Raw genomic sequence first — 14453 nt, 5'->3', positions numbered from 1 at the left:
TCCGTGTACGTGCAACGCATGATTATGTATTTCGTTTTGTGGTGGGTCTAGCAAGACCCTATGACACCTGACACCGGGATCACAACCGTCCATTACATGTGAGACTTGTGTGAATCCCGCGGATGGATGACCGTGATAGCCGTGTGTAATGTGACACGAGGTCATGATAAATTTTCCTTTTGTTTTGTTTCTTATGTGGCCTCACTTCTGAACGACTCAAATCTTAACCAACAATCAATTGACAACCCGTCATGCCATTACCGTACAACTTTGATTCAATGATGAACAGTGTTTTGTCTCGAGAGATTTTATTCCAACTATTTTCTCTGGTGTTCAACTTGTTATAATATCTCTCCCTGATTCTGAAACTCAAGACCGATTAGTGATATTCAAAAATCTTCAGATCATGGATATCAACATGGTGATTGATACTAATTCTGTTCGGGCATTGGATTGACACCAGCTGCAAATATAATATGCTTTAAGTGCATTTTGAACTTCTTGTAATTGGAAGTAAAATTCTTTCAATTCAGTTTACCGCTGAAACACAAGACTGGACCGATATCCTCGTGGGAAGGGATAAAATGTTCTTCCACGTCTTCATACTTAAAAATCGATACTGGGAAAGTGATTCGGTATAAAACCAGGACGAAATCAGTCGGAGGCTCCAATTAGGACGCAAATAAGTATAACCCTCGAAATTCCTAGCTAGTTCCCTCAAAATCCAAGAAAGCGCTTAATTAATTGGCCATGCGTGCATATGTGCTATTATACATAAGAACAGAACCTGTACACCCAGTTGCATCGAACCTTAATTTCCTCAAACTGCCCAGTAAGGACACAGATATATAATGATTGTGATCCCCCCCCGCCTGATTCATTCGTTTCATAGTGTAATCCGAGCAATGACGTGAGGATGGTGGGGATGATATCTTCGTTCTTGTGTCTGCCATTGCCTGGCCTTGATTTCCTCTGCACATCTGAGAGCTCTCTCGATGTGGTAGCCTCCGCCGATGCCGACTTCTCTCTCCAAATGGGAGCAGTAGCTCTCGAACACGCTCACGTTCACGTGCAGCTTGAACCCCATCAGGAACAGAAACTCCATCTCCAGCCTGTTCATCTCCTCCGTCCTCAATCCCCCTACTCTCGCATAGTACGAGTTCCTGTAATTCCTGTTCCCATCCAAGAACACATATATATTAGTTAGGACATTATATTGGATTTCAAATCTGTAGCCAAAATGGCGGTATCTCTATCTTTGCCTGTGCCCGTTCTTGACTGGGTTCGTGAGTTTCGAATAATGTGGGTGATGAGTAGTGAGGACCTGAAAACTTACAAGTCTTCTACATATTTGGAGGCCACCATGATTGTCGTGATGAGAAGCCGGTGCACGTTCCTCAAAGTGATCCGGAATCCCGGGTTGGCCTGGCAGAAGCGGTCGATGTACACGTATGCGATCACATATACCGACGGGCCAGCCCTGGTGTACCGGGAGATGCGCTCGAGGTAAGACTGGATAGTCATGTCGGGCCTCTCCGAGCAGTCGAAGACCATCCGAGCCCTGTCACCTCCAGTCCATGAGCAATTCCTGGCAATCCGCTCATTGCGTGACATGGTCCGTTCAATAAGGGAAGATAGGACTGAGATCACAAGCGGGGTTTCGGAGTCGGTGGAGTCTTGGTACGAGGGCGACGAGTAGAGGTCGGACCGGAGCTTTCCCGGAGAAATCATCATAGTGTGCCCAGAAGAAGAACAAGAAGTCATTTCTAATTCTTGATGGAAGGGGGAGAGTTTTTAAGCAAAGCGGCTGTTGGTTTTGATTGTCAAGTGAAGGGAAAAAGATGGAGAGAGGGACAGAGTTCTAATGAAAGTGAAGGGTAGGAGAGTGGACTATTTATCAATGGCTCAATCAGTGACTGAGAGAGATGGAGGGCTTGTTGTTAGAGAGGGACTAATTAATTTAATTAATTAGTTAATTAATCATTGTGATGGAGCCTCTTGTCTTTTCTAGGGGACCCAGGTTAGTCTTATTTTTATGTCTTTAATCATCCTTTGATATCCTTTTTGATTTGAAACATGATGGTTTGACAAGATTCAAACACATATATTGTTCAAATGTAGAATCATATATACTTTCAGTTCTTGATATACTCCACATGGAAAATTGCTTAAAGTTTTCCTCCATTACAATTCCATGAAGCATGAATTGAGATGTAAAGAATCATGGTAAACTTTCACTGAGTGTATCATAAATTAACTATCATACCTATAAAAATGAAAATTCATCAGACTACAATGGCACTGATCAAGATTATAACCGACATTCTATCCTCATCTTTACTAGTCGAATTTACATATAATTAATATCATCATCATCATCATCATCATCTCATAAACATGTAAATTGAAGGCTATTATGCAATAAACATTATATGTTATCCGACTACTAATAAAATGTCGAAGGAAGAAACGTAGAATTTTCCTTGGAAGATTCCGATATGGTCGCAAATTTGAGTGTTGGGGCTCGGAGGGGACATGTAGCTGGTGGAAGTGAATATACAATTCGGAAGGACGGTGGAACCGAGGCAAAGATGATGGTGATGATGGTCACAATATTAATATATATAAATGATGAAGAGAACAAAAATATTAATATATATATAAATGAAGATAACAAATATATAAAATCAGATTCGGCTGCCTCCCTCCTAGCACTCCATTGTACTGAAAGTACAGACAAAACAGCTCAGCGTTTTTTTTATTTTTTATTTTTTAATTTAATAGTCAGTGTACGTACAGATTCACCAATTTTAGACCCTTCAACCAAAGCCCGCCGACACTTGTCGGGTGTGGTGTGTGTAGAAGAAAGGTCATAAATAAAAGAATTCAATAGCCACTGCCCTTACCAAGTATGACATTGATTGATCCCAATGAACATATAATTGAACATATAATTGAAATGAGTTTTAGTACTGCCCTTATTAATGAATGGCTTGTTTTGCCCTTTATAGGCCTTTTCTTTCCGTCATAGCGAATGCGCATGGACCAGAACGTAGTATAGAAGTGGAAGTAAGAAATTGTCAGAAAGTCTATTCACGACAAAGTCATTTAGTTTATGATCACTTATTATTACAATTCGAGATCAATAATATCCCCTTTTTTTCTCAGACTCACAGACCTTTTTATAGTCTTAGAGATACACTCCTAACGACTTAGTCCATGTATATGTACACTAAAAATCTTTTCTCGGCTGAGGTCGATCGGCTGTACGAAGAGAGAGGTCGGGTGGGACCGTAATGTAAATATAATGGACGGCAATTAAGGAGAAGAGAAGGCTGTGTCTTGATTGATATATATTGAAATGCAGAAGACTCTTTGGTATGAAGTTACGCACGTGCAATTTCTCTCTGACTGACTCATTGAAATCAGCAAATATTTGGACTGCAGTTTCTGGGCACGTGCGATGTTCGTATGTTATTGTATTGTCCAATTAATGAATGATGAGGAAGCTCAGTAGAAAGTCTCGCTCAGATTTGAGAGATCGCGCGCATTGTGAAATATAATTTGATTCAATTCAATTAATGCCTCTCTTTAATTAGTAGCTTATAGCTAGACCTACCAAGAAATTAATCACTTATTAGTGTTTTTAAAATTTTTTATGATTTGAAAGATGTTGGTATTCACTCTTTCAAATAATGTACGTAGCTGATTCAGAAATCAATGTCGATGCCATAAGTGTTATATTGTTCAACAATCACGGTCCGTTCATCGAATAACTAAATGATTGTATCCCAAAATAAGAAGTCCCAGATCATAAGGCAAAATCCAAGTTCATATAGGGGAAAACCATTCCTCCTAATTCCAATCATAGCACACTCTGGACCAGCAGAACTTCCCGAGAATAATCTCTGATCTTCTTCTCTTCGGTTAGTGGTGAATGGTCACTCCCGTCCCCGACAGCTCCCTGATCTAAATTGATTTTCGCAAAAGAAGCGTTGTACGTACGACGACCATATATGTATAGTCTGGATTCAATATGTAACGAGCCTATTGAACAGTCACAAAACAAGCTAGGAAACAAGAGCAGCTTGTGAATCTGATTCTGCAAATCTTCATAGAAGACGGAACACATTGCAAATTTGCACAGCTTGTGAATCTGCCAAAACTGTCGAGACCACCAACCCACTAATCCAAACCCTATTCACTTTCTGCCTAGAAAAAAAAATAAAAATAAAAATTCCAGAGGAGTAACAACATTGCACTGCCCCATTACAGGTGAACAATCGCAATATAAGTTCACTTATCATATTTGTGGGAATGAAGTCCGTCAAATTTATGTATCAATAGAAAAAGAAAAATCAAGATTTGACTGATGTAAATTGCACATCATTGGCCAACATGGGATAATTTAGATAGTAAGTCACCCCTTTTTTTTAGTAAAATATTGAATTGGAGTCTTATATGAATATATATATATATTCACGATTAAGAGAGTTTTATCTATTAATGGACTAATTAAGCTTAAATCTGGATTAAAATTTCTGAATATTAGGTGGGGCAATTAATCCGAAAGAGAAAAAAAAATTGCATACTATTGCCCGCCATTATTAGTCGGCTAACCACCTCCATCTACTAATATAGTGTGTCACGATGACACGGAGTCATATTTTCACTAATTTAATCTTGTGGATTTCTAGGGTCAACCAAATAGGCCTTAAATGGATTTATGCATCAAATTATTTTATCAAAGTCAGTGCTCTATAAACATTTTACTTGCGAAACAGTGCAAGTCAAGACAATGTTGCTAGTTCCACGGGGCGCAACGGAAGCGAAAAAGGAACAGAAATTCAAAATTTCCTACCCGTGAAACTAATTCCAAGACCTACTAGAAGAATAAGAGTAAATAAAAGCGTACCTGGAATATTTAAAATTGTCGACCAAGCGTCCCACGCGTGACGCCTCTACCGGTGTCCACACCGACTTTGTCGACGAGTCTTCGAGATCGGCGGTGCTAGCGATCAACACTCGAAAGAAACACCGATGCAACACCCGAAATTTTTAAGACTAATGGACCTAATTTGAGTTGAACAATTCAACCCAAATTATATATATTTTATATGCACACATATATGCACGTACATATATATATTAGCATATATATATATAATATGTGTGCGCTTTTATATATAAGCATATATATATATAATATGTGATCTGCCCCCTTTTTTATAAGCAACAGGGGAAGGAAGAAAATCAATTCTAGCCGATGTGGGACAAGGAAAATCAAGGCTCCAAGTGACATGTGTCCAAGTAAATGTCATTAAACCATTGGCCCATGTGTCACCGCATTAATCGTGCATCAATTTAGTCCATTTAATCTAATAAATCGGGTCTAATTAATCGACAAATTTAATCTCATTAAATATCCGATTAATTAGTCACATCCTAAATCATCTAATCTCTATTAGACGATTTTATTTGTTTCAAAATATCTCGTCAATTTAGTCGTAGTGTGTGACCCTGTAGGTTCCCAATTACGTTGATAGTAATATCAAAATCTCTATTTCAATATTACAAACAGTGAGCGGCATCTAGCAATGCATCACCGTTACTCAAGTAATCGGAAAGTCAATTTCTCGACGAACCTCGTGACCTATATTACCGTGTAATATAATCCATTGTCCCCTATATCTCTATTGAGCCCAAGGCATGGTCGATGACATCCTTGTATGGCTCAATATTTCTCTTTCTTGGTTTACCGGTTAAGTCTATCAGAACAAATGAGCTCGATATCGTTATATCGACTCATTTGGGTATGCATACACTTTTAGACTTAACCACCAAGTGGCCGTGAGATATCGCTCCCGTTTCGTAGGAGGGACAAATTCTATTTTGATCACTCACATTCCTCTCCATGCTCTGTGGTATACCCAATAACTGTCTTTATAACCATCCTGTTACAGTGGCGTTTGACAGTATCAAAGTATATGACATTACATGTAGGAATCTATGGTGACCTCAAGTCAAAGGACCATTACACTATAGTCACTTTGAGATATGCTAATGACAGTCACGTAACAACCCATGTAGCAATCTCATGGTGGGTCATTCCAATACACATTACTCTTAATGTATACATGTGGTGTGATTTGATATCTCCATATCCATGACCTATGAGACTTGGTCATCAATCAACACTCACACTAGTCTAACCGTATTATCGTTGTCCTAATTAACGATAATACTTTGACTATGGACATTTAGGAATAATGTTCATTAATTATAGGATCTCACAATCAAATCACACTTGATGCCTATTGAACCTACTATTCCAAGGACATTATTGTGTAAAATCATATTTAGCGCAATCTACACAATAACAGATATGCCTCGTAATATAATGAAATAGATATCATATTACAGAACTGATTATAGATTGCCTCTAGGGCATACACCAATTCCCAACAATCTCCCACTTGCACTAGAGCCAATCTGGCATCTGTCTAATGCCAATAGATCTAGTGTGAGCCTCGTGCTTGCGCTGCACAAGAGGCTTCGTAAGTGGATCTGCGAGATTCTCATCTGTTGGTATTCTGCATATCTTCACATCTCCTCTGTCGATGATCTCGCGAATGAGATGGAAGCGTCTGAGTATATGTTTGGATCGCTGGTGAGACCTGGGTTCCTTAGCTTGCGCAATGGCTCCATTGTTGTCACAATAGAGATCCACTGGGTCTGCGATGCTAGGAACCACAACAAGTTCTGTCACGAACTTCTTGATCCAAACGGCCTCTTTTGCAGCGTTAGAGGCAGCAATATACTCGGCCTCTGTGGTAGAATCGGCTACTGTCTCCTGTTTGGAACTCTTCCAACTCACAGCACCTCCATTCAGGCAAAACACATACCCTGACTGCGATCTACTGTCGTCCTTATCGGTCTGGAAGCTAGCATCGGTGTAACCTCTTACAACGAGCTCTTCTTCGCTTCCATATACCAAAAACATCTCCTTAGTCCTTCGTAAGTACTTAAGGATGTTCTTTACTGCAATCCAGTGTCTTTCACCTGGATCTGATTGGTATCGACTCGTCATACTCAAAGCATACGAGACATCTGATCGAGTGCATAACATAGCATACATGATGGATCCAATAGCTGACGCATATGGAATCCTATTCATGCGGTCCCTCTCTTCTCGAGTAGAAGGACACTGAGCCTTCGAAAGGCTTATGCCATGTAACATAGGCAGCGACCCTTTCTTAGAATCCTGCATGCTAAATCGCCGAAGCACTTTATCTATGTATGCACTCTGACTTAAGCCAAGCAGTCTCCTGGATCTATCTCTATAGATCCTGATACCTAGCACGTAGGTAGCTTCGCCTAAGTCCTTCATAGAGAAACACCTTCCCAACCAAGTCTTCACAGACTGTAAGGAAGGAATGTCATTCCCGATCAGAAGTATGTCATCTACATATAACACCAGGAAGATTACTATGCTCCCACTAACCTTCTTGTAAACACAGGGTTCATCTTCATTCTTGATGAAGCCAAACTCTTTGATTGCATCATCAAAACGAAGATTCCAGCTCCTAGAAGCTTGCTTCAGCCCATAAATAGACCGTTGTAGCTTACAAACTTTTCTGGCACTATGTGGATCGACAAAACCCTCAGGTTGCGTCATATACACATCCTCGAGGAGATTCCCGTTCAGGAAAGCAGTTTTGACATCCATTTGCCAGATCTCATAATCATAATAAGCTGCAATTGCAAGCAAGATCCTGATGGATTTAAGCATAGCTACCGGGGAAAAGGTTTCGTCATAGTCAACACCATGAACTTGTCTGAAACCTTTTGCCACAAGTCGGCCCTTAAAGGTAATCACATTACCGTCCATGTCAATCTTCTTCTTGAAGACCCACTTACACCCAATGGGTTTTGCCCCTTCAGGTGGATCAACCAAAGTCCATACTTGGTTAGTGTACATGGACTCTATCTCAGATCTCATGGCCACCAGCCATTTCTCAGAGTCATAGCCTATTACGGCTTCCGCATAGGTTGTAGGCTCATCATTATCTATGAGCAATACGTCATTGTCTTGAGTCACGAGAAATCCATATCTCTCGGGCTCATGACGTATCCTACTAGACCTACGAGGCTCCTGTGTCACCTGTGTAGAAGATTGTGCCACAAAAACTTGTGATACTTGTTCTGCAACATTGCCCGTCGATTGGTCAATGTCATTTTGTGGTAGAACTTCCCCAAGTTCTAATTTCCTCCCACTAGTTCCTTTGAAGAGAAACTCTTTCTCAAGGAATACCGCAGTTCGAGCGACAAACACTTTGCCCTCGATGGGATTATAGAAATAGTATCCTCGAGTTTCCTTAGGATACCCCACAAAGTAACATTTGTCCGATTTAGGGCCAAGCTTATCCGAAGATAATCTCTTCACATAAGCTTCGCAACCCCATATCTTTAGAAAAGACATCTTGGGACGCTTCCCATACCACATCTCATATGGTGTCCTTTCAACTGATTTCGACGGAGCATTGTTTAATATGAGAGCAGCTGTCTGTAGAGCATATCCCTAGAAGGAGTCAGGTAAGTTTGCATGACTCATCAAAGATCGAACCATATCTAATAAAGTTCGATTCCTCCTCTCAGCTACACCATTCCATTGTGGTGTTCCAGGTGGAGTCAGTTGAGATAAAATCCCACACTGTTTAAGATAGTCAGCGAACTCATAGCTCAAATATTCACCTCCTCGATCTGATCGAAGAACTTTAATGCTCTTACCCAACTGATTCTCCACTTCATTCTTAAATTCTTTAAACTTTTCAAAGGATTCAGATTTGTGTTTCATCAAAAACACATATCCAAATCTACTGAAATCATCAGTAAATGTAATAAAGTAGAGATACCCACCTCTAGCAAGCTTGTTCACTGGTCCACATACATCGGTATGTATGAGAGCCAAAAGATCACTAGCTCGCTCACCTTTTCCGGTAAAAGGGGCCTTAGTCATTTTCCCCATTAAGCAAGGTTCGCATGTCTCGATCGATTTTAAATCAAACGAGTCCAGTAATCCATCCTTATGGAGTCTAGAGATGCGATTCTCGCTAATATGGCCTAAACGACAATGCCAGAGGTAAGTCGGGTTCGAATCATTAGATTTGAGCCGTTTGGTTTCCACATTATAAATAGGCGTATCTAGATCAAGAACATACAGACCATTACTTAAATGTGCACTGCCATAATATACATCATTCATGTACATAGAACAACACTTGTTCTTTATAGTGAAACAAAATCCCTTCTTGTCCAAACAAGAAACAGATATTATGTTTCTACTAATAGCAGGTACATAATAACAGTCGTTAAGATCTAATACAAGCCCAGTAGGTAAAACTAGGTGATAAGTCCCTACAGTTAATGTAGCAACTCTTGCTCCATTTCCAACTCGTAGGTCCACCTCGCCCTTTGTCAACGATCTACTGTCCTTTAGGTCCTGCATATTTCCACAAATATGAGCACCACATCCGGTATCTAATACCCAAGATGTAGAAGTAGTAGATACATTAATCTCTATAACATGGATACCTGAAGTGGAAGTCTCACTTCCCTTCTTCTTCTTCAACTCTTCCAGGTATATCTTACAATTCCGCTTCCAATGTCCAGTGTTGCCACAATGGAAGCAGTAATCATTCTTCGCCACCTTGGCTTTAGGCTTCAACGCACCCAAGTCAAAATTGGATGCACCTTTAGCCTTCTTGCCTTTACTCTTGCTCTTGCCCTTTCTTTTGGTCCCTTGGACCATTAGAACGGACGTCCCCTTGCTGATATCATGCTCAGCTGTTCTCAACATGCTAAGCAGTTCAGGCAATGGTTTATTGTAGTCATTCATATTATAGCTCATAATGAACTGACTATAACTGCTGGGCAGCGACTGTAGGACTAAATCTGTGGCCAACTCTTGACCAAGAGGAAATCTCAGTCTTCCCAGAGTCTCAACGTACCCAATCATCTTGAGTACATGAAGACCCACCGGGCTACCCTCAGTCAACCTTGCTTGAAAAAGTGCTTTAGAGATCTCGAATCTCTCATGTCGGGCCTGCTCTTGATAGAGCTGCCTGAGATGCACGATCATATCGTACGCCTTCATGTTCTCGTGTTGCTTCTGAAGCTCCGAGTCCATGGTGACTAACATGAGACATCCGACGTTTACGGCATCATCATGATGCTTACTATAAGCATCTTTCTCAGCTTGGGGGGCATCGTCAGGCGGTGGCGCAAGAAGAGGTTGCTCTAAGACATATACCTTCTTTTCTTGGGTGAGAACAATTCTCAAGTTTCGATACCAACCAAGGAAATTATTCCCTGACAGTTTGTCCTTATCAAGGACGGATCGCAAACAGAAAGTACTAGAAGTGCTCCCTGCCATGGTAACTACCATAGAAATATACAAAATAAGTATTATGACACAACAATATTTAATGAGGACTTTATAAATATTGCTCCCACTATTTATATCAAATCAATGACCCTCAACATTGATTCAGAGAATATCATTCTCATAGTAGCTCAAGATCCATATCTCACCAAGCTCTGAGTCAGCGAGGGCTGATTCACCCAGAACTGGCTATTTAGGTAGGGAACTCACTTTCCCAATTGCATCACATGCAACTCTTGATTAGTTGAGTGAATAACTCCTTATTCAAATCTATCTTATAGATCGATGCCCAACTACATGCCTCTGAACTCCTAATCCTATTAGGCTTGCTCAGTTAAGTCCGACCCACTGGTAAACACAACGTCTTACTAGGATAGATAAGGGCATCCTGCGAAGGCAAGGTCTACACACTCATCGATCTTGGTCTTGACGAGCGTTACACGGTGGAAGGATATGGACTTAATATTTTGAGGGATTTGATTAACATTTAATCGATCTCACTATACACTATTATGTAACTATTACATAATAGTTCACACGTATAACTATTATACTAACACAACTAGGACATAGTCCATGTCTAACAGTCATGCACCGCAAATATCAAACATAATCATACCAGTACCAAGCATAAAATCATATTTTATGCTATTATCTACTCAGATTCTAACTAGCTAGGCTCTGATACCAATTGCTAGTTCCACGGGGCGCAACGGAAGCGAAAAAGGAACAGAAATTCAAAATTTCCTACCCGTGAAACTAATTCCAAGACCTACTAGAAGAATAAGAGTAAATAAAAGCGTACCTGGAATATTTAAAATTGTCGACCAAGCGTCCCACGCGTGACGCCTCTACCGGTGTCCACACCGACTTTGTCGACGAGTCTTCGAGATCGGCGGTGCTAGCGACCAACACTCGAAAGAAACACCGATGCAACACCCGAAATTTTTAAGACTAATGGACCTAATTTGAGTTGAACAATTCAACCCAAATTATATATATTTTATATGCACACATATATGCACGTACATATATATATTAGCATATATATATATATATAATATGTGTGCGCTTTTATATATAAGCATATATATATAATATGTGATCTGCCCCCTTTTTTTATAAGCAACAGGGGAAGGAAGAAAACCAATTCTAGCCGATGTGGGACAAGGAAAATCAAGGCTCCAAGTGACATGTGTCCAAGTAAATGTCATTAAACCATTGGCCCATGTGTCACCGCATTAATCGTGCATCAATTTAGTCCATTTAATCTAATAAATCGGGTCTAATTAATCGACAAATTTAATCTCATTAAATATCCGATTAATTAGTCACATCCTAAATCATCTAATCTCTATTAGACGATTTTATTTGTTTCAAAATATCTCGTCAATTTAGTCGTAGTGTGTGACCCTGTAGGTTCCCAATTACGTTGATAGTAATATCAAAATCTCTATTTCAATATTACAAACAGTGAGCGGCATCTAGCAATGCATCACCGTTACTCAAGTAATCGGAAAGTCAATTTCTCGACGAACCTCGTGACCTATATTACCGTGTAATATAATCCATTGTCCCCTATATCTCTATTGAGCCCAAGGCATGGTCGATGACATCCTTGTATGGCTCAATATTTCTCTTTCTTGGTTTACCGGTTAAGTCTATCAGAACAAATGAGCTCGATATCGTTATATCGACTCATTTGGGTATGCATACACTTTTAGACTTAACCACCAAGTGGCCGTGAGATATCGCTCCCGTTTCGTAGGAGGGACAAATTCTATTTTGATCACTCACATTCCTCTCCATGCTCTGTGGTATACCCAATAACTGTCTTTATAACCATCCTGTTACAGTGGCGTTTGACAGTATCAAAGTATATGACATTACATGTAGGAATCTATGGTGACCTCAAGTCAAAGGACCATTACACTATAGTCACTTTGAGATATGCTAATGACAGTCACGTAACAACCCATGTAGCAATCTCATGGTGGGTCATTCCAATACACATTACTCTTAATGTATACATGTGGTGTGATTTGATATCTCCATATCCATGACCTATGAGACTTGGTCATCAATCAACACTCACACTAGTCTAACCGTATTATCGTTGTCCTAATTAACGATAATACTTTGACTATGGACATTTAGGAATAATGTTCATTAATTATAGGATCTCACAATCAAATCACACTTGATGCCTATTGAACCTACTATTCCAAGGACATTATTGTGTAAAATCATATTTAGCGCAATCTACACAATAACAGATATGCCTCGTAATATAATGAAATAGATATCATATTACAGAACTGATTATAGATTGCCTCTAGGGCATACACCAATTCCCAACAAATGTAGACTATTTAAGAAAAAATAAAAATATATATATATATATATATAATAATGAATACAATGTGATAGTGATATTATTCATCCATCAAATCAGCAAGACTCTTCTCAAGGTAGACTACGCCGCAGCTGCCCACCAATTGATATATGTCTAAATATTGTCTTCAATTTTTTGTTAAAATATACTCTCCATCTTGAAATTTTGATAGATGACACTATTCTTGAGAAAAAATAATACTTCATCCCATTGATTATTTTGATTTAATTAGAGATTTTTTTTTTATCCCCATTCTTTAACCGGTTCTCACTTATCTAAATTCCTTTTCTTTTTTAATTCATTCTTATCTTCAAAGCTACACATTTTATTCATTTAATTTAGTCCAACGGTTTGACTTTTCGATGAATCTATTAATGTCAAAAATTTTTACAAATAAAAGTTCTCAAAAATTGAAAAATAAAAGAGAACCACTTGTCAACAATTACTAAGAATCTCAACAGTTAAAAGCAATGGATAGCCATTAGTAAACGTGAATCATGAGATATGCCTTCCAAGTTTTATGTAAATAAGGAACTTCTACAATAAAGTAAAAAAATAAGACAACATCTCTAGGGAGTGTACTCAAAGTCGACGACTACAGATATCCTTTGCGGCTCTTGGTTATCGAAGGCATCACCTCTCATACTCCCGGTCGTTTCATTTAATGATTTTATCATTCATCAAAATTATATAGGACATTTGAGGCTCCCTCCCAGTGGTCAAGCACTCCAACAAAGTTGCAGGCGATCACTTTGATGGCTAATAACCACAGGGTGTGGTGTGGTTACAGACAGCTAATAACCTCAAGAGGGCTGGCAGACTGTGAATCCTGGATAATCGAAGACGTCAACAGATTTGATGGAAATTCAATCTGCAAGACCTACTGACCAAAATAATGAATTGGGGCGAAATTGAAACAGCAACTAAAGATCAAGGATCAAAGAGTTTTGTAGGGGTCAACATGGTAAATGGGCAGAAGTGTGATGGAGTGAATTTTGTCATTTAATAATTGGGAGGTGCAATTTACTTTAACACTAGTCAACTACCCATGCGATGCACGAGTTTTTGATATATTTATTTAATTTAAATTTCTAATAAAACAAGTTTATATTTGATTTTTGATAAGTTCAAAGTAGTTTTAGTAAAAAAAATTAAAAAATGCATGCATAATTCTATAAAATTATGGAGAAATTACTCTTAATTCTTTTAGGAGGTGATTTTTTTAATGAGCGCATAGGATTTTCGATATAAAAAAAAAAGGCATGTTTGCCGTAAATAAACTAATTGTTATATAAATCATTCAAGTAAAAATAGGCATTTTTTGATGAAATTTATAATAATATATTTAATGCATAATAAATATACCAATTCTACTTTATATTTTGTATTATAGATTTTTGACATTTAAGTTTGTTTGTGTTGTTTGTGTTGAGGAGAGGGAAGGGAATCAAAGGAAGGGGAATGGAATTTTCCCCTTATTTGGTTTTGACATATATATCTAGAAAATATGAAAGCAAGGACGAGATGGGACTCGGTCAGAAGACCCCAAAATACTCGGTTTGCAATCTTTTAGATAATATGCTGATATCCAATTGAAGACGATATAATCAAATT

The 14453-nt window shown here is 38.9% G+C and overlaps 1 protein-coding gene across 1 annotated transcript; it reads right to left on the bottom strand.

Annotated features, from left to right (window-relative positions):
• Positions 1-554: 554 nt before the first annotated feature.
• LOC116202857 (cyclin-U2-2-like) lies at positions 555-1871 on the bottom strand. Its single transcript, XM_031534486.1, has 2 exons — positions 1337-1871; positions 555-1172 (listed from the first exon to the last, which is right to left on the bottom strand). The coding sequence occupies exons 1-2, from the start codon at positions 1762-1764 to the stop codon at positions 887-889; spliced, it is 714 nt and encodes a 237-aa protein (XP_031390346.1). The 5' UTR covers positions 1765-1871; the 3' UTR covers positions 555-886.
• Positions 1872-14453: the final 12582 nt, after the last annotated feature.

Source organism: Punica granatum, chromosome 4, assembly GCF_007655135.1.
Source record: "Punica granatum isolate Tunisia-2019 chromosome 4, ASM765513v2, whole genome shotgun sequence".
In the NCBI taxonomy this organism is placed as follows: domain Eukaryota; kingdom Viridiplantae; phylum Streptophyta; class Magnoliopsida; order Myrtales; family Lythraceae; genus Punica; species Punica granatum.
This window is presented reverse-complemented; position numbering and strand designations above follow the sequence as displayed.

Coding starts and splice junctions, on each gene's coding strand:
- LOC116202857 (XM_031534486.1), bottom strand. CDS start 1,764: ATGACTTCTTGTTCTTCTTCTGGGCACACTATGATGATTTCTCCGGGA. Junction 1,173..1,336: donor TCCAAATATGTAGAAGACTT/GTAAGTTTTCAG, acceptor GGATGGGAACAG/GAATTACAGGAACTCGTACT.